The sequence below is a fragment of the Pantherophis guttatus genome, chromosome 3 (genome assembly GCF_059756535.1).
Source record: "Pantherophis guttatus breed Tessera chromosome 3, ASM5975653v1, whole genome shotgun sequence".
Lineage (NCBI taxonomy): Eukaryota > Metazoa > Chordata > Lepidosauria > Squamata > Colubridae > Pantherophis > Pantherophis guttatus.
The window spans coordinates 32,366,710-32,388,361 of NC_142065.1; the positions used below are offsets into that span (position 1 = coordinate 32,366,710).

General features: G+C 39.0%; 1 protein-coding gene and 1 long non-coding RNA gene across 5 annotated transcripts in view; one reads left to right on the top strand and one right to left on the bottom strand.

The window, feature by feature from the left end:
• DLGAP4 (DLG associated protein 4) overlaps positions 1–21,652 on the top strand; it is a 400,912-nt gene that overhangs the window by 311,756 nt on the left and 67,504 nt on the right. The window contains exons 5-7 of one of the 2 annotated variants that reach the window (XM_034413994.3): positions 1,603–1,717; positions 7,115–7,165; positions 8,885–9,131. In XM_034413994.3, the coding sequence (XP_034269885.1) occupies positions 1,603–1,717; positions 7,115–7,165; positions 8,885–9,131 (413 nt within the window). The remainder of the gene's footprint in view (positions 1–1,602; positions 1,718–7,114; positions 7,166–8,884; positions 9,132–21,652) is intronic. The other variant, XM_034413996.3, reaches the window with a different exon arrangement.
• The window catches only part of LOC117663661 (uncharacterized), a 32,398-nt gene continuing 30,349 nt past the window's right edge, over positions 19,604–21,652 (bottom strand). For all 3 annotated transcript variants that reach the window (XR_015733001.1, XR_004590776.3, XR_015733000.1), the window contains exon 5: positions 19,604–19,948. This is a non-coding gene — a long non-coding RNA (uncharacterized LOC117663661). The remainder of the gene's footprint in view (positions 19,949–21,652) is intronic.

A 21,652-nucleotide genomic window follows, 5' to 3' on the forward strand; every position in this document is an offset into this window, starting at 1 on the left:
TGGAGGAGAAAACAATATGGTAGGTCCATAATATCACCAAGAACAGTGCTTGATGCAAACTTCAAGTAAAAGATATTGTCTGAACATAGCCCTAAAGAACCAAGTGTCATTGAATGCATTAGGACTTAATTTTAAAATTATCCTTTGCCCTTTCTGTTTGCTTTTGAGAATCCCAAGCTCTGCCTATCATAAACTATGCTCAGTTATTTTTTTTTTTAATCTGAGTAGCTCACTGGATGACTTGAAATAGATCAAAATATTTCTTCCCACTTCTAATTGTTTTATAATATGTGAATATCCTAGGTCTATTATTCTCTTGTTCTCGGTTCCAACAAGAGCATAATAGATATACAGGCAGGCAGATAGACTTGTCTGATTTTTGTATCTAAGAGAATATCCAACCTCTTTTAGATAGCTGTGCTCAAATATATTTTTACAAAACCACATTCTGTACAACCTCTCCCAGATATGTATGCTCAAGTATAACAAAAGGAATAACTAAAAACTTTTAAAATCTCAGTGATTATTTTAATTAAGAATCACACATAACATATTCAGGAAAATATTTCATATTTCAGCTTCTAGAACCTGACTAGTTATCAGTCATGCATTGAGTAGCTGCACTCCAGGCTTCCTGTTTCTCATTGTCATTCATAATCACCACAACCAGGAAAAAGTGATTCAAATACAGAGGTTCTGGATTGTAACTACACAGTAGTTATGTATTTGGATAATAACCTCCAGCTAGCTCATTTATTTTTCCTTGAAAAATGGGTGGGAGAAAGCAGTTCCTGGGATTAATCAAACAATGGTAGCTACAATACAATGGAGAAAATGAATTGGTTATGTCATCTTTATATAGGTTAAAATATTGCCTATTATGCAAGAGCCCTAAAGGAGATTCAATTCTGATGTTGAATCTAGAACTTTCTTCAAACAAACCATGAGGGCCATTTCCAAAATGTTTTTTTTTTTTTTTTGCAGTTCAGAAAGATTGGTTTTAAACAGAGTTTGCTGGAGTCTTGGAGACATACTTATCCAAATGTGTTTGAGGAAGCAAATGCTCCCTTGCAGCTTTATGCTTCGACTTTGACAAATGCGAATTGTTCAGAAATGTACAGCCTATACGTAGAGCATGACTGCCACTCAGTGGCCACTGGATGCTTTGTTCTGGCTTAGTTGGTTCCGATTTTTTTTTCCTGGTAAATCTTCCTATGCCACAAAAAGGGGCCAAAACAAAGCTTGAGATCAACACAACTTTCTTTATAACTTGCATATTGTTTCAATAATTGAAGTATGCTTTTTGAAAGATAGCTGAGTTTCAGTTCATACTTTGATGAGAAAATGTTTAATTAGAAAAGTTTGTACTCGTATGGAAACTAAATGAATTTCTCCTGTTGATAATAGATAATGGGACAGAAATAAGGAGGAGCAGAAGGAGAAATACATGAACACACTCATGAGAGAGAAGCACATTGGTTGCATCTTATCCAGGAACTCCCAAAACCTGGTGCTATGAGCAATGGTCTCTGACAATACCATAACTAGGATTGTTGATGATACCATTCTACTTATCTCAAATTCTTTATCCTCATTCCACAGAAGCCTGGATCGCCTTGACTCTGTTGAGATCCTTTTACCACCAAAATTTCCAAGCTGGGAGGAAGAATACAATCAAATCTCAGAAAACCTGGACGAGTCCAGTTGCATCAATCAGGTGAGGGTCAACATACAACAGCTTTCCACAAAGCACAGCAAAAGCCATTTTCAAAGGAAGAAGTGAGACAAGAGAGAAGCTTTTTTTTTTTCAAAGCCAAAAAAAGGCTGCTTTACAATAGACTTTTCCAGCTTTGATGGTCTCTAGATACGTGTTCAGCTCTAGATATGTGTTCCTGTTGGATAGAGAATTGTGGGAAGTGAATTCTACACATTTGGAAAGTTCTAAGTTGCGAAGGCTATTCTACAAAAGTGTAGATGGAAACCTAAAGATGATTTTGCATTTCCAGATGTGAAATTGAATACTTTCATTTCCTATCATATTTTTATTTGAATCTCTTTTCTTTCTCTTCACACCTTAATACTATACAAAGAGCTGCAGCAGATTACTACCACAGGGTATATAGATGAGAATGCAACTAACAATAAATATATTTAAAGTGCATTTATGAAATTTTATCTTTATAGTCAGATATTTTCACTACACTTAATTAGCTCATCTTAACAGATCTTAACAGATTAACAGAGTTGGAAGGGGCCTTATAGATCATCTAGTCCAACCCACCCACCCCCCGCTCAAGCAGGAGACCCTACACCATTTCTGACAAATGGCAAACCAATCTTTTCTTGAAAGTTTCAAGTGATGAAGATCCCACAATTTCTGAAGGCAACTTCTGTTCCATTGGTTGATTGTTCTCACTGTCAGGAAGTTCCTCCTCATCTCTCCTTGGTCAGTTTCCATCCATTATTCCTTGTCTGGCCTTCAGGTGCTTTGGAAAACAGCTTGACCCCCTCCTCTCTGTGGCAGCCCCTCAAGTATTGGAAGATGGCTATCATGTCTCCCCTGGTCCTTCTCTTCACTAGACTAGCCATGCCCAGTTCATGCAACCATTCTTCATATGTTTTAGTCTCCAGTCCCCTAATCATCCTGGTTGCTCTCCTCTGCACTTTTTCTAGAGTCTCCACATCTTTTTCATAGTGTGGTGACCAAAACTGGATTCAGTACTCTAGGTGTGGTCTTGCTAGGGCTTTATAGAGTGGTATTAGTACCTCACTTGTTCTTGATTGTATCCCTCTGTTCATGCAATTTAGGATTGTGTTGGCATTTTTAGCTGCCGCTGCACACAGCTGGCTCATATTTAGCTGATTGTCCACTAAGACTCCAAGATCCCTCTCACAGTCATTAAGGCTGGTTTCCCCCAGTTTATATGTGTGCTTTTGGTTTTTCTTACCTAAGTGTAAGACTTTACTTTTCTCTACATTGAATTTCATTTTGTTAGATAGGGCCCAGTGTTCAACTCTGTCAAGATCCATCTGGATCTTGAGCCTATCTTCTAGGGTGTTAGCTATTCCTGCCAGTTTGGTATCATCTGCATCTATTTCCTACATGGCATATCTGCCTATACACAGTTCACGTATAATATAGTTCTCATATAACCATGTTATACATACACCAAATTTCTGGATTCTTCTTAGAAGTTCACAGAAGCACCTGAGGACAGAAAGATATTGGGCTACGTAGAATTTTCAAGTCTAACCCATCACGGCTCTTAATATGTTCTTAAAATACTTCTCTGTAACATATTATTGCTTAACGCATTGTAAGCCGCCCTGAGTCTCCGGAGAAGGGCGGCATATAAATCAAATTAAAAAATAATAATAATAATAATTACTCCACATAACCCTATCTAAAATTTCCTAATAAACATTTAAGATTACAGTAATTGCATTAATTGTAGTCACCAAGTGTTGCATATAATAAAATAAATATATTTGTAGCACAGAATTCTCTTGTTACATAGAGAAATCTAATTCAGAGTTCTGTCTAGATTTCCCTTTTTCAGTTATTCCTTTTCATTCTAAATTGCTTTCTTTTTTTTTAATTTGTAAACTTTTATTAATTTAAGAAACCAAAAAATACATTTATAAATATAAGTAAAACAATATACAACAAGCATCATCTTAATGACATCTAAATGTAATGTCTGAATTATTACAATATCAATAATTGGTATTGCTTATAAACAACACATCTGCTTTATGTTATGGCATTGATTATTCTTCCTTCCTACAGCTACTTTTAATTTGTAGTACAATTAGAAATGAAAGATTATAAATTTATTTCACTATCTTTTAATGCAGTAGCATGTAGTGTGGCACTATTCAGATATGGGTAGTTAAATTTCTTCAGATTATAGATATCTGGCAGTTCTGCTAAGAGGAAAAGATAGCAAAGGTCAAGATGACTGTTTTCAGTTCAGTAATCAACTTGAATGTAGAACTAGGGAAGATCATAATCAGCCTAATAACCAGATGCTGTGGATGGTCAATTAGGCTGAGAGTCAGAGAAGCCATAAACATGAGCAGAATAACACAATGAAATAAGCTGGAATGACAGAGCATGGAAAAATGTGAAATAGAATTTGATAAGAAATAATTAGATTCTACTCCTTTCGCATTCTTCATTTCTTTGTATACTTCTTCAGAATCTTCATACTGTATTTCCATATTTCCAATTACTTTTGTATATTTCCCAAGCAATAAACCCTTTCAGAACCAAAGAGTGTGCTGAGATGCCTGCCATCTGCCCCATCACTTGTTTGTAAGATAGAAATTATATAAATTAGATAGATGATGGATGGGTAGAGACCGACAGACAAACAGACATCCACATGATATTTTGTGCCTTCCTCGTAGCTCTTTTCTTAAACTCTGATGTTCTCACTGGTGAGCGTAATGAAATTTCTCTCCAACAACCTCTTTAAGTCAATAATGTCTTGAGGGCAGCTGGCCTGGAAGAATCTAGATGGTATAATACATACAACTCTCTTTGCTACCACCTACAGCAGCCTCTTCCTCCATTGCACCTCATTAATCCTCTGAGAATTGGTCAATGACATAATCTTTACCACTGGAGATATTACTTGGGCTAGTGGGAGTTATATTCTCAAATATTGGTAAGGGACCAGATTGTCCCTGATGCTGTAATGATCTTGAAATCTTCAACATTGTTAGACATAAACTTTGAGCTCACCATGCCACTTCTAAACCTCCTATTTCAGAAGTTTTCGCATTTGTAACTACAACATGATTATGTCTCTCTTTTTTTGTCAATCTTCATGATGCTGCTTTCATTTCTTCCCCAAACTGTTCCTGAGACAGCTTTAAGTCATCCAGAGCTCTTCCAGTTTTAAAAGTGTTTTCCCTTGTAAGCAGACAACAAGTCATGGTAGTTTCAAAGTGGGCACAATATAACCTGTTTATGACCATTCAATTTGTATCATAGATAGCCATCACTAGGGAGGGAGTTGGCCTGGTCACTAGTGTGGCCATGCTCCTTCCCCTTCAGTCCCTGGACACACATTTTAATTCAGCAAAAGAATCTGAATCTTTCAAACCAGTTTATTCTTCTAGTTCTAGAAGATCTTCAATCTATTTCTCATCTCAAAGACTTGAGTTTGAAAGCAGAATCAGCCTGAATATCAGCTTATGGGGACTTGAAGGGCTGTACCATAGGGGAGAGAGAGGAGGGAGGCTTCACTTGTAAGACATGCTGACAGCCACAGGTTTAATGTGCTTCTGAAGAGCTCTAAACATGTGTTTAAATATTCTTACTTAATAGCTAAGAAGTGTGAACGAGATAGAGCCAGTGGTGGGATTCAGCCAGTTCGCACCACTTCAGGAGAACCGGTTGTTAACTTTCTGAGCAGTTTGGTGAACTGATTGTTGGAAGAAATCATTAGGGCAGAGAACTGGTTGTTAAATTCTTTGAATCCCACCACTGGATAGAGCCTTCTTCCCTCACCATTTGCCATGTGAGGCAATCATATTATTTTGCCTAGAGATAGCTCTGGTGAGATTTTGACATAGTTATTAAGTTTGTAGTATATATTGAGATTATGAAAAAGAAAAACCTGGAAACTGAACCTCCTCATAGTGATATCTCAGTTAGTTCAAAGGTTTTACAAGACTAGTAACCACATAACAATATTTTGAATATAAAGACCTTATACTTCATTACATGTTGAGGAAGGACATCATCAAAGAGTAGTTATTCATGCATAGAATTGGGAGATCAACATTGTCTGAACTGTGCTAGAGATTATGGGCGATGGACAGCAAAATAAGATTTCATGGTAAGATTCAATTATGATTTATGAAAGAATTTCTGTGACGTTTGTCAAAAAATTTCATTTGTCTGTTTCTCAAACTATTTTTTCTATAAAATGTTTTGGGAAGTTTCTTGGAATACTGAAAAAAAATGCCATGTTAGTTTTGTCCAATGAGTAGTAAATGTTGTCTATGTCCTGGATACATTCAATGAAGAATGATTTTCTTTTTATTGACTCTCCATTAAAATTAACAGTTATGTTGATCTGACCTAGAATTCAGGTGGTAGCCTTGCCCCTTGCTTATTCCTCCAAAGAACAAAGTCAAAATATTTCCTAAGTTACATATCTTTTCAGGCTTTTCAATAAAATTTGGGTAAGCTCCTAAGAATAAATATTTTTCTTTAGACTGGCTACTGGCTAGACTGTTCTTGGGCTACTGCACTGTATGCCTAACTATAGTTAGGAACCAGTGGTGGGTTTCAAAAATTTTTACTACCAGTTCTGTGGGTGTGGCTTGGTGGGCGTGGCAGGGAAAGGATACTGTAAAATCTCCATTCCCTCCCTAATCCAGGGGAAGGATACTGTAAAATCTCCATTCCCTCCCCAGTCCAAGGGAAGGTTACTGCATCCCCATTTCCTCCTGATCAGCTGGGACTTGGGAGGCAGAGAATAGATGGGGGTGGGGCCAGTCAGAATTTTTACTACTGGTTCTCTGAACTACTCAAAATTTCCGCTACCAGTTCTCCAGAACTGGTTAGAACCTGCTGAAACCCACCTCTGTTAGGAGCCTACCACGGAGTAATAGAACATTAGGTATGTGATAGCATACCTTGATAACCCTCCTCAAAATTTGGTAGAAGAGACAACTAAAATGCTCAATAACTTTAATTACTCAGTTCAAATAGTGTAGGGAAAATTCTGCCCCGATATTGTGGAGTGAAATATCTTGGTTGTGTTCCAAAAATACTATTTTCAAAGAATATCATTTTTATTTAGATTTCATTCCCTATTAGCTTAGTGGAAATCAGAGAGAAAGTTAATTGTCTTATATAGATTTAATTTTGTTGAAATGTTAATTGTAATTAGGGATGTAATCTTTTAAGTGTTGTCTTGTTGTGTTTGATTAGTTGCCAGAAGAGCAGCTCATTCTTCTGGATGTGGATGTCACAGGTTAAAATTGTTCCATGGTTACTATTGTCACTTTGTGGTCCTGTTGAATGCTTCTCTAGCGAAGCTGCGAAATCCCAGTCCCTTATGCTTTAATTTTCTCCAACTCTTTCTTCCAGATATTTGGACAATCCTCATTTATTCCACAGATATTTACACAAGAAGATCAGGTACCGTCTATCTGACAACCTTCTAATGCCCCTTAAGATGATACTATACTGAAGTTACTTTACATATACTAAGATGAGAGCAAAAAGAAAAGCAGGATGTAGTTCTTCTCTATATTCACATTTTTTTTCTAAATTTCTATTTAAAAATGCATATATTAGGAAGATTATGCGCAAGAATTCGTAGAATAAAGTATACAGCAAGGAAAAAATAATTAAAAATTGTGTATATGAGTTGGAAGATGCTGAGCCATTTTCATGCAGATTTTAAGAAAATTCAGCGGGATAGAATCAACTTGTGCTTGAACAAAATGTGAAATTTACCAAAAGTGAAATATGGATTTATTCTTTATATTATATAAAGTTCTGACATTTCCTGTTTTCTTTTCAGTTCACTTTTCATTGAAAGTGCTTTTCTCTTTTTGCCTTTCAATGAAACCACATCAAATATCATATCAATCTTTTCATAGTATAGATTGATATGACTAAAGATCAATACATTTGAACGACAATTTATGAAGTGTGAGATAGAAACAAAGTCATCAGGAGGCCAGGAAAGAAAAAAGAAAGTGGCAAGGAAGGTTAAAAAGAGCAACCATATTGCTCAGTTTACTATTACTACAGTATTGGAGATCAATGCCAAGTCTGAATGACAAATATCATACCCAAATAGCCCAAAGACAGAATTACAATTGAAAAGAATGAGGGTAAAGACCATCTAGAATGCGACAGGAAATATTAACTCTAGCTTGTAGTAGCACAACAAATAATTTGGGGGGGGGGAGTCTATAAAATGTTGAACATTGACAAATTTAAAATGCAGGCTTTAGAAAAATGAATAGAATGTATTATTTCTAAGTATAGACATGATCTAGGATTAGAAGATTTGGATTTTCTCACCAGAGATTATGGATGAAAGTTTAAGAGTTTTAAATTTCTGGTTAAAAAATCTGTTTTTTCCATATCACTGCCTTGACTCGTTAACGTTCTCAGCTATGAACATTCCATAGATCCATGTAATGAGAACCTCAAAAATCATTTTATCATAGCTGTGAGCTAATTTCATACATCCCTCCATGTTGGTGAGCCATCAAACTATATTCCATCCAAAAGATAGATAGATATTTGGTGGTCCAATGCATCCTTGTTGAATTTCCTTAATTAGTTGCTGCCTTAATGATAATACAAAAACAAGCATCTTGTATGCCAGAATTATGTAAAATGTGTAGCTTTGTTGTTCAGCCCCTACTGGAAAACAAAGAAATCTTACCTTGCAGCAAAAAAAAAAAAAAAACCAAAATCTCTTTTTGTAGATTCTGGAGCCCTGTAAGATTCAGAAGCAAATCATTGAACTACCAAGAGGCTATTTCCCTCTGACTTTTCAGCTGAAAACAAAATAAAATGGAGGAACATTGGTGTGTTAAACCTCAGATAGGCTTAATACTGCTAGAAAATTGAGGGAAAGTATCCATCTCTTTCAGCAGGACAATATTCTCGGATCCCAGAATTGCTGTCCTTAGAGATGTCATTATGCAATAGCCTTGTCCATTGTGGCCTTCTGCTGCCCCCAAATTAATAAATAATAAAAAGCAAGGCACCCCTTGGCAATGAAAAGTTGACATGAAAATAAATACAATAAACGTATTTACAGTAAAGAGAGCTTATGAAATATAGAGAACCGGTGACACTTTTGATGAAGAATGACCAGGTGTGTCCTTGCAGGCAACAGAAGAAGAGCTGATTGATCAATATGAAGGTATGTGTGAATCGGCTTACAGTGAAGCAGAATCAGCTGCTGTGGAAGTATTGGACCTGCCTCTTCCCAGCTACTTCCGTTCCCGGAGCCACAGCTACCTCCGAGCTATCCAGGCAGGTTGCTCCCAAGAAGAGGACACCGTTTCTGTTCAGTCCCTCTCACCACCCCCAGCCAGCACCATCAGTGGCAGCCAGACACTTCCCAGCAACAACAGTAAGTCAGGTTTTCTTTTCTTTTCTTTTTACTGTACTTGGAGTATACGAAGCTAAGAAATTTGTTTGGCATGGCTTGGGAAGTGTTTGATGAGCCTGGAGAGAGAATTTTGAAAAGAACTTAATAGAAATTTGTAGGAAATGTAGCCCAGAACAGATTGAGACAGAATGATAAACTAATTTTCCAGAATTAAAATTTCCTTCAAGAATTCACTCTTATTTTTATATATTAAGTCATGGCTTTTCAATGCAGCCTTTCCCAACTTAGTGCCATCCAGCTCTGTTGCAAGTACAATTTCTAGAATTCCCATTGGCCACACTGGCCAGGAATTCTGAACTTTGTCATCCAACACTTCTGGAAATCATTGTATTAAGGATGCTGCCACACATAAAAATATATTCAGAATTGTTTAAAAGTATTCTTCCATCTGTCTTGTATATATATATATAGTGTGTGTGTGTGTGTGTGTGTGTGTGAGAGAGAGAGAGAGAGAGAGAGAGAGAGAGAGAGAGAGAGAGAGAGAGAGAGAGAGAGAGAGAGAGAGAGAGAGAGACCGCAGTGCAATTGATGATGTGACTCAGTGGTGGGTTTCAAAATTTTTTACTACTGGTTCTGTGGGCGTGGCTTGGTGGGCGTGGCATGGCTTGGTGGGTGTGGCTTGGTGGGCATGGCAGGGGAAAGATACTGGAAAATCTCCATTCCTATCCCATGCCAGGGGAAGGTTACTGCAAAATTCCCATTTCCTCTCGATCAGCTGGGACTCGGGAGGCAGAGAATAGATAGGGGCGGGGCCAGTCAGAGGTGGTATTTACTGGTTCTCTGAACTACTCAAAATTTCTGCTACTGGTTCTCCAGAACTGGTCAGAACCTGCTGAAACCTACCTCTGATGTGATTCATATAACTTTTATCCAAACAAAATGAAATATTGCCACTGAACATAGTGATAGTTATAAATTTGCAAGTATTTTATTTGCAAGTATTTATTTTATACTAGCCTTAGGCCAGCAATCCTAAATAACAATTACAAGGATACTGTTTTGTAACTGTGATCTCAGATATTAACTTATAACTACAATTAGATTACTGTAAATTGCTGAATTATCTAAATCTTGCCGAATGAAGCAGAAGGTGGTAACACTGATTCTGGACCATAAGCAATTTGGCAAGAAAAGCTGAACTCTCCCTTTGGGTTCCGCCATGTAACCGCTTCTTATGGAGACCTGAACTGTGTTGCTTATCCTACAGGAAGATCTCACCCAGCAATTTTTGAAAGTAATGTAACTGCTGTGGAAAACTAAAGGCAAGGGAATCATCCTTCTAATCACCAGGCACCCTTCCTAAAAAGAAATACCCTTGTTTCTCTGGGGTAGCTCTTTGCAAAGGATTCTGGCGTGTTGACAGTGCTTCACAGAAACTCTATGTTAGCACTGACAGGGAACTGAAGCTTAATACTGTATAGCAGATTTATTTTATGTGGTAGCAGTCCTAACTTTCCACTCACCTTGCAATAGCCCCTCTGTTCCTGTCTCTTATTTTTCTCATAGCTGGATTCGGGTCCAGTATTTTGAGCCTGGGTTGAAAAAAGATTAGCACTGGGAGAGAGACTGCAGGAGCATAGAAGGGGGTCAGTGGAAGTCTAGTTTCTTTTCTCAAGGACAGTTGCAAACCTTAGTGGTGATAGCAATATTGCTCCTGAACGAGCCCAATGGGAGGTCTTCTCTCATTATATTTTCCTTGGAATTTCATTGAAGTATAGAAATTAGGAGGGAAGACTGTAGACTGCTAAAAAAAAAAATACAGGATAGTGACAGCAGAACATCAAGGATACCCTTTGGCTGGGCAAAAACTTAAGTATAAGAATATCACATTATGTTATGGTTGTATTCTCCTTTTTAAAGTAGTTCTAAAATACGATCCCTTTCATCAAAATGAATGACTAGAACTGATGAAAGTCCCTTTCATCAAACTGAATGAGGATTGGAATTTTTTTTAAAAAAATCTGCATTCTTTATTAAACACTAAATAGCGGTCGACCCCGAGGCACCTTGCTTGTGGGGTGCCACAAGGGTCGGTCCTCTCACCCCTTCTGTTCAACATTTATGTAAAGCCGCTGGGTGAGATCATCCGTGGCTTCGGGGTGGAGTTCCATCAGTACGCTGATGACACCCAGCTGTACATCTCCACCCCAGGCCACCCCAACGATGCCCTTGAAGTGATGTCCCAGTGCCTGGAGGCTGTGCGGGCCTGGATGGGGAGAAACAGGCTCCGACTCAACCCCTCCAAGACCGAGTGGCTGTGGCTTCCAGCGTCCCGATATAGCCAGCTGACGCCATCGCTGGCTATTGGGGGCGAATCACTCGCCCCCACGGAGAGGGCTCGTAACTTGGGCGTCCTCCTGGACGCACGGTTGTCTTTAGAAGATCATTTGACGGCCGTGGCCAGGGGGGCTTTTTATCAGGTTCGCCTGATACGCCAGTTGCGTCCCTTTCTAGATCGGGACTCTGTACGCACAGTCACTCAGGCACTAGTCACTTCCCGCCTGGACTACTGCAACGCTCTCTACATGGGGCTCCCCCTGGGGTGCACCCGGAGGCTCCAGCTGGTCCAGAACGCGGCCGCGCGGGGGATTATGGGGGCAACGAGGTGCTCCCATGTGACAACTCTTCTGCGCGAGCTGCACTGGCTTCCGGTGGTCTTCCAGGTGCGCTTCAAGGTGTTGGTGACCACCTTTAAAGCGCTCCATGGCTTAGGGCCGGGATACTTACGAGACCGCCTTCTGCCACCAATAGCCTCCCACCGGCCAGTACGCTCGCACAGAGTGGGCCTCCTCAGGGTGCCATCCGCCAGACAATGTCGGCTGGCGACCCCCAGGGAGAGAGCCTTCTCTGTGACGGCGCCCACCCTCTGGAACAACCTTCCCCCAGAGTTACATACAATAACAGACCTCCGGATTTTTCGTTGGGCCCTGAAAACCTATTTATTTCAACTAGCTGGGCTGGCTTGAGTTAAATTTTAAATTGATTTTAAATTGGGTTGTTTTAATTTACGGCCAAAATATTTAATTATTTTAATACTGTTTTTAAATTTTGTATGCTCTGTTTTTACCTTGGCTGTACACCGCCCTGAGTCCTATTTGGAGACGGGCGGTATAGAAATTTAATTAATAATAATAATTAATAATAATAAAGAAAAGCATCTTGCTAGACTGTGATTATTTATCTATTTTTGCTCTTTGGTTATTTGGTATCCAGAGCCTGTCAGCACCAGTGTTTTAAATTATTTTCTATCCACAAGAATTTTGTATCTGAGTGTCAAGTTTACAATAATATGGAGCAATAGATTAGTTAATAATGATAGGCCCTATGAAAATTCTATTCCCATTGGTTCATAACAAAATCTTGTCACGTGGCTAAGCTAGCTATGATGAGGGAGACTAAATGTTCTCAAAACATCTGCCTGAGCACAGCACACTTCCAAGTCTTCTTCCACCCTTAATCCTCTAACTCATTACTAAAGATTTTCCCCAACAGATGGGTGGGACCACACCCACAGCAACTACTTTTCTGCTGACTTCTGCTGATTGCAGCAGCGGCAAGTCATTTGAAGTGTATATCTCAAAATCCTATCCTAGATATGGAAAGAGATAGCCTCCCACCATTTGTGGGATACGTGAATCAATTCCACTATTAGAGAAACAAGAAAGTTTGTCAGGATAGGACAGCGCTAGGGTGCAGAACTCCAGAAACCCGATGAGAACAATTCACAAAAAAATAATTCCAGATGCTTATCATCTTGAAACAAATGAAGTGATGTATGATGCAATACAACGCCCTTTGAATTGTAAATCTAAAATTACTGAATTGCACCATCGAGAGGCAAAAGGATGAAATATGGTTAATACATCTCAGGAGGATCGAACACAGCTGTTGATGATTGTGATGATCATGATGAAATTTTGACTAAGGCTTGGAATAGGAACTCCTAGTAGGAACTGGGTATTATAAAACTTTGAAAAGAAACAACTTCAAGAGGATACAAAGTGCTTGGAAAGATGTCAGGACAGAAAGGCCATAATCTGAATGCACAAACCAGAATGCAAAACATAATAATCTTAAAATTACAGAACGGCATAGTATACTTCAGTTAACAATAAGAGCTGCTCAACATTAGAAATAATTACCTAGAGCATTTGAATCCTCAAAGGCTGAATTCCAGCCAAGAAAAGCTGATTATCATTTTAGCTGAGCCCAAATATCAGAACGTTTCCCATGGCACATTTATTGTATTGGCTTTGCTAGCTGGTGGTGGAGTACCTTTTAAAATAAATTTGCCTGTATGGTTCTGAAAGCATTGAAATAGTTATATTTTTATTGACCACGTGCTTTTATAGAGGCTATACAGTGAGTTAATTTTCCCTCTTTTATCACCTCTTCATAGTGTACAGATAATGGTTATGTTTCTTTCTTGGGGTGGGTATTCCAACTGATACAATTTACAAAATACCTAGATTTCTTATGGCAACCTATAAAGTCCACTAAGAGCCTGTTGTGCCTTTGCTTGTTATTTCTAAATGAGCTATATACTTGCAATTGTATCTCATGCATTTATGTATTAGTATTTTGTTGCTGGTCCTGGATTGTAATAAATTCAAGGGAGATGATAAGTTCCCCTTGAATGGAGATGTTCAAACCGAAGTTGAACATCAGCCACCCTTTTTAAAAGAAGACTATTCCTGTTGATCTGAATTACTGAAAATCTGTTTAGAAAAATGAGTACTTTGGGAATATGAGCACTTTGGGAATAACTGGAAAATAAAGCAGAAAGCGCAAATAACAACTGCTTGGATTGTTTGCTTGGATGGAAAATTGTTAATTTGTTTAAGAAATCCAAAGCTGTGTCTGAAAAAGTTGGGTTTATATTCTCTTATATTCTAGTTGGCTTTATGGTGGTGCTTGTTCATGCTAAACGATGGGAATAGCACAATTTTAAAACAGATCGGTGGGATACTGCATTCAACGTGTATGTGTGTAAAAGAAGTGCTACAGTTAAACATTGCTTTTATTGACTTCTCTCGCTTTCTTACTTTTTATCTTATGAATGATAAACCTTAGCAGGTACCAGGGGCGGTTTTGTAGAACTTTTCTATGGACTGGAGGATGTTGGTTTCACTTGCTCACCTACCACTCACCTCCTGCGGCCAAGTTCCTAACAGGCCACGGACTGGTACCCATCTGTAGCCCAGGGGTTGGAGACCTCTAGAACAGGGGTCACCAACCTTTTAGACCTCAGGGACCACTAAATTCATAATTTTAAATCCCGTGGACCACTAATATGATCTGCTTAATGACTGGCTGGGTGGGCGTGTCTAGGTGGTCATGTGACTGGGTGGACATGGCCAACTGGATGTCGCTCACTTTGAGGGGCGTCTCGCTGGCCTCTATTCACCCCTCCCCTCCTACTCACTCCTCCCCTGCCTGCCCAGGCTCTTTAGGGCCCCAACAGGAAACAGTTGTTGGAGCTAAGCAGACACCACGAGAAAGAGTTGGCAAAACAGCTGGCTCAATTCAAATTGGATCTGACAGAGAAGGAGGCTCAGTAGAAGCACCTCACTGGGGACTACGAGCATAGGCTTTCCAAGCAGAGGGAAGACCTGCAGGAGTGCAAGGCCAGGTACCAGTGCCCGGAGGCTCAGCAGACTGAGATGGTCAGCCAGTTCCAGGCCATGATGCAGTCCCACTGGAACAAGGTCCTCCGGCTCTTCGCCACCAGCAGCCCTTCCCTCCAGCCTTCACCCAAAACCCCAACCATGAGGCTGAAGCAGACCCCAAGTCAGAATTTCTGCCCTCCTTCGACCCCCACAAAAAGACCCCGAAGGGGGAGACTCTCTGCAGCAACACAAGTGTTCATTGCACATATCTGGCCCAGGGGCCATAGTTTGAGGAGCCCTGATTTAGTGCAATATAAAAAATGCAAACACCTTTTCTGTGGACCACCAAAATTTTCTCATGGACCACCAGTTGGTGACCACTGCTCTAGAATACCTCATATGTGATAGGAATCAAAATGTATGCATGCATATGCATTACAGAATTTAGAAAGCAAATCAATATATATGAATGTTAAATATACAATAAACATTAACTCAAGTATCTTCCCTATAAATATGAAAAAAATCTTCCCATCTTTAGTCATGCTTATAAACAGCGTCTCTAACATGGTATCCACAAATGCCAATAACTGACCCTTTTTATGTTAAAGTCAGCTCCCTCTGACTTTATCATAAAAAGAAAACAATCTTGCTTGCAGTAAAACAACAGATCAGCCTCCGAAATCCCATTCATATCAAGGAATGACTCTATTGTAATGCATAGCTATAGCCCATTGACTTCTTTCTAAACGTACTTACCTGCCAAGAAAAAAGACAATGGAGTGAAATGGGAAAAGTAGCAGAGGGCCAGAGGCTGGTATATAGAATAACAGAGTTGGAAGGGACCTTGGAGGTCTTCTAGTCCAACTCCCTGCTTAGGCAGGAAACCCTACACCACTTCAGAGAAATGGTTATCTAATCTCTTCTTAAAAACTTGCAGTGTTGGGACATTTACAACTTCTGGAGGCAAGTTGTTCCACTGATTAATTGTTCTAACTGTCAGGAAATTTCTCCTTAGTTCTAAGTTGCTTCTCTCCTTGATTAGTTTCCACCCATTGCTTCTTGTTCTACCCTCAGGTGCTTTGGGGAATAGCTTGACTCCCTCTTCTTTGTATGAAGAGCTGTGAATATATGAAGAGCTGGAACCTTGCTGAGGCCCATTACTAATTATATCATCCAGCAATGACCTCACATTTCATTCTGTGATAGCAATAAGCATCCCATTTAAAATTGTCTTCTTTTTGACTTATATTCAGTCTTTAGAAATAGCTTTCTCCGGAAATAGGCAAAGGATACTGCAGTTTGTGTGCTGTAGCTTATAGTTATATGAACATCTACATAATAATGCATGATTGTTGTTATTAATTATCTTCTGAAGCTTGTGCAAAAACAGAAGGGGACAGAGTAAAAACAAGATGTCTATTGTCATATTCGCAAAAATAGAGCTACAGGTTACATGTTAAAGCATGCGGAAAATACCACCTCTGCTATTTTATTGTACAAAATTTCATCTACTGTACATCCCTGTTAGTGAAGTGAAGTAAACTGTGATTAGCTAGAGATATTTTAGCCGGACTATAAATCAGTAAGTTTGGTCTTTGGGTAGATTTTTTGTATAATAAAACTTGAATAGCCTTGTATTTTTGCATGTTCTCTCTTCTTATTTGGTGTATTTGGAAGAAAATGCACTACACTATTTAACATACAAATGGACCAGCACTGAACCACAGAATCCTTCAGCAAAATAATTCTTTACAGAGCAGATCAATTGTGCACATAAAGGCTGGCAAATATTTATAGCAGCCCACATGTGAACATTTCACCCTCCAAACACACTTATGATAGACTTATTCAGTTTATACAACCACGGCAACCTGAAAATTACATCATCTCAGTCTGTGGTTATCATTTTTACAGTTCATTCATCCAGGAACTACCATAAAGCATGATTATGATGTGCTATCCACTGCACTTCAGTTCTGTCAAAAAAGTAGGATTGGTGCCACCCATACAATCTGTTAAATTGGGCGAATGAGGAGGCAGAAGCAAGGTCTTCAGTAACAACAGCTCTTTAATTCAGAGTGTGAATCCAGCAACACATACAGTAAACAGCTCCCTTTATATACTTCTCCGGCCAGGGAGTTAGCCAATCACCAACGTGCTATTGTTCTTTTAAACTTCCCGCCAAAACTATTGTACTACATTACACAATCCACAACCCTCCTCCCATTGTGATTCTTTCATAGATGATATCTCCAATACTTTTGATATGAGATATGTTGTCAGATTCTTATTTAGAAGTTTTCAGATACAGGGGGTTGCTATTGTTTCTAAAGACTTTATGAAATTATACAGAATCTGGGTATTTTTGTTAGTTTTGTTGTTTTTAGCTCTGGTTGCCTTTTACTGTTTTTATTCTGTTTTAATTGTAACTACACAGGGACATTTATGTAAGATGGGCAGCCAATACTGTAAATAATTAAATTAGTAAATAAATAAACAGAAAGTTCTCCCACCTTTGTGTTATCTATCATATTTGTGTAATACTTACCCCCAACCCCTTTATCCAGGTTGAACAGGACAGGACTCGGAACAGATGGTGTGGCATTCTACCCAATAGTATTATTCTCCAAGCCAATGTGAATTAATTTGTGAATACTGACGTGATTCATCTACCCTGTTTTCCCCAAAATAAGACATCCCCTGATAATAAGCCCAATCAGGCTTTTGAGCACATGGCAAAAAGGCCAAGCGCCAGTGGTGAAATCCAAATTTTTTTACTACCAGTTCTGTGGGCGTGGCTTGGTGGGCGTGATGTGGCTTGGTGGGTGTGGCTTGGTGGCCCTGGCAGGAAAAGGATACTGCAAAATCTCCATTCCCTCCCCACTCCTAGGGAAAGGATATTGCAAAATCTCCATTCCCACCCCACTCTGGGGCAGCCAGAGGTGGTATTTGCTGGTTCTTCAAACTACTCAAAATTTCCGCTACCGGTTCTCCAAACTGCTCAAAATTTCCGCTACTGGTTCTCCAGAACCAGTCAGAACCTGCTTGATTTCACCCCTGCCAAGCGCTTATTTCAGGGTTCAGAAAAATATAAGATAGGGTCTTATTTTCGGGGAAACATGGTAACAATTTTATTAATTTGCCCATAGTTTACAATTTTATTAATGAGAATATCATGAATGTCTTTAAAAATGCTGGAGGTCAAGACAGTTATCCCTGTTAGAATCTTCTTAAAGTTAGCCTGGCATAATTCTTTGTGACAAGTTCATGCTGGCTCTTGTTAATTACGGCCTTTTTATCTATGTGCTTAGAAACATGTTTAATTATCTGCATGAAGGCCCTGCCCAGTATAGATGTCAATTCCTTCTGTTTTTGAAAGAATAAGCTAAAACAGACATTAACAAACTGGAGACAGTTCAGAGGAAGGCTATCAAAATAGTGAGGAGATTGGAAAACAGATTCTGTGAGGAACAGTTAAAGGAGTCAAGAATGTTGTAATTCTTCTGGCCCTGAACACTGAATTCATCCCAATCTTAATTCATGTACATGTGAGTCTTTTAACTCATTCAGTTAAGGGTCTTTTTTGTCTAGAGTTGCAGCTTCTTCCTTTCACCAACTTCACAACAATGGCCAGCTAAGGTCTTGTTTCTCTTCTGAGAGAAGAGATGAAATATAAGTTAAGATTCTTCTCAACCTTTACTAATTCAACTCCTTGCAACAGACCTGTACATGTCTTTTTTTTCCTGATTTATTTTAATAAGCCCTTTTTATGTTCTGGGCATTTCTCGTAAGTCTCAGTTCATTCTGAGCTTTAACCTTTCTGGCATGGCATCTAGAGTTTGCGACCACTACAGTGTGTCCTCCCTTGACTCCAGTATATATCCCTTTTACTTTCCAATAATTTTAAGAAAATTCTGTGTTTATATACCTTACCGTAGTCCTTCTCTCATTTTTCCTCCAAATAGGTATTATTTGCAATTGTACTTTCAATATCTTGTTTCGCTGGACACTTTCTGGACACTTTTCTTCTTCAAGATTTCATGTCATTGGAGCTGATCTATCTTCCTTTTGAATTTTTCAGAAACTACATATCCCCCATGTTACTTTTTCCACCTTCTGACAAATGAAATTGTCAGTAAGAAACAACAGGAATTTATTGGATACCTGACTTTTAACAGCATTTGATCTCTAATAGATATTAGGATATTTCAAATCTGATAATGGTACCCGTGTTTCCCCGAAAATAAGACCCTGTCTTATATTTTTTTGAACCTCGAAATAAACACTTGGCCTTATTTTTGGGGAGGTCTTATTATTTTGGGGCACGTGGAACAAGATGGGGCTCTTCTTGCCATCTCACCTGATTTCCAGCTCTGCGTTTAAATATTTTCAGGGAGGGCTTATTTTCAGGGGAGGCTTATTTTAGCGCATGCGCTCAAAAGCCTGATTGGGCTTATTATCAGGGGATGTCTTATTTTTGGGGAAACAGGATATTACCTTCAGAACTACATCTTTAGAAGTTAGTCATCTTACACAGAAGGACCATATCCATAACTGCTCCATATCTAAAGTCGGTAATAAACTTCCACGACAACACTTTTATTCTTACCCAGTCCCAACAGTATCTACATGCTCCAGTTTGTAAATTTCTTGTGCAGGTACAGTATATACTTTATGTACAATGCAAACTACTCCCTTTCTGTTGAATTCTATTCCACCTGATTAAGATGTAGCCTTTTAGAATCAAGATGCCACCATCCCACCAAATTTCAATTATGCCTATTACATTATATTTTGTATCATGTTAAGTCCCATGTTAAGTTTGTGTCCCACATTTTTTCTTTTTTGTTATTTCATCATTTCTTTCCATTATGTTCATATTTTGTTATTGACTGCCATTTCTTGACTTGCTATTACTTATATAATATTACAAATGCATATTTGTAATATTATATATCATACTTGAAAAGCATGAAAGCATTTTGTAGCACTTCACATAATGCAATCATTCCAGTAAATGCATATAAGCAAATGAATTCAAGCCACAGGAACATTCTTCATCCAACTCTGATTCAGAGCAGTTTTAAGTGCATAGATTTCTTCTCCTTTTTGTTCCAATCACCCCTCCAAATGAGCTCTACAGAAACTCTGGGGAACAGGAAGAAGCTGCAGAGAAAAGAAAGGATTTAATTTTTTACAGAGGGATTTATTTTACTGCTGGACAGACTTGTGGATAGAATCACACATCTGATTGATATAATGTTTTCTTGCTGATTTGCTAACTTTTGGCTTCTGCCTTTTTAGTCATTTTTATTATCACAATTAATGCAAGATTAATACAAGATGGTTATTGATTAGTGCAAAAAATCTTCTAAACTACATCATTCAACTGGAAACAGAGTTGGCCATATTTTCAAATGTTTACAATTAAGAACAACAATGGCATGTCTCTGTATAGTTTTACCAGCTACAGAATACTCTATTGCCACAATAGAGTTCCTATAAATAGAGAGGAAAACCACAATAAGAAGATAAAAGTTAGACAAAAACTTGAGTTTGGTACTTTTAATGTTATTTGAAGTTCAATAGGCTTAGCCAAGTTCAACACTTTGATTCCATTAAGACAAAGCACAGGAGCATAACTACAGTTCCTTGAGTCCCAAACAGGGGTGAAATCCAGCAGATTCTGACAGGTTCTGGAGAACCGGTAGCAGAAATTTTGAACAGTTCGGAGAACCGGCAAAAACCACCTCTGGCTGGCCCCAGAGTGGGGTGGGAATGGGGATTTTGCAATATCCTTCCCCTGGAGTGGAGTGGGAATGGAGATTTTGAAGTAACCTTCTCCTGCCACGCCCACCAAGCCACACCACGCCCACCAAGCCACGCCCACAGAACCGGTAGTAAAAAAAATTTGGATTTCACCACTGGTCCCAAAGCAAAGCTCTCAGATGGGACTGAGGAATGGGGAATCCCAACATTTGTTATCCATTAAAGAGGATGCATACCTGTCCGGGTGCCTGGGCTTCCACACACAAATGCCTTAGGGAGGAATGACAACAGCTGCAACTGTGGTTGTTCCCTTTTTGGTGGGGAAGGAGGTCTGCTAGGATAACACAACTATGAAATCTACACCAGGGGTCTCCAACCTTGGCAACTTTAAGCCTGGCGGACTTCAACTCCCAGAATTCCCGAGTCAGAATTCTGGGAGTTGAAGTCCACAGGCTTAAAGTTGCCAAGGTTGGAGACCCCTGATCTACACAATCTTTTTTTTTTATTTGATTTATATGCCGCCCTTCTCCAGAGACTCAGGGCAGCTTACAATGCATTAAGCAATAGCCTTCATACTTTTGTATATTTATACAAAGTCAGCTTATTGCCCCCACAAACCGAGTCCTCATTTCACCTACCTTAGAAAGGATGGAAGGCTGAGTCAACCTTGAGCCTTGGAGAGATTCGAACCAGCAGTAATTGCAGGCAGCTGTGTTAGTAACAGGGTGCTTAGACCACTGTACTATCAAGGCTCTTGCTTGATAGTATCTGTGCTGCAAGAATCCAGAAGACTATTAGGTAGTGGTAAATATGTAATTTTTCTGTATCGTTTTGCTACCATTAGCTGTCACCCTGGGGCCTAGACAGTAATTATCACACTCATCACATTGGAAGGCAAATGTTTTGGTTTCTCTGTAAGTACAAATCATGCCAATCTGCAATAGACCATGATAAGGACATTTCTTATTTAAGATTGAAGAGCCATCCAGAGTTCCCTGTGCCTGCAGACTCCAAGGTGACCACCACCCTGCCTTGACTATATTGAAACTACCAACCAAACTATAAATTGGTTTTTGAAAATAAATGACTTGAAGCCAAATG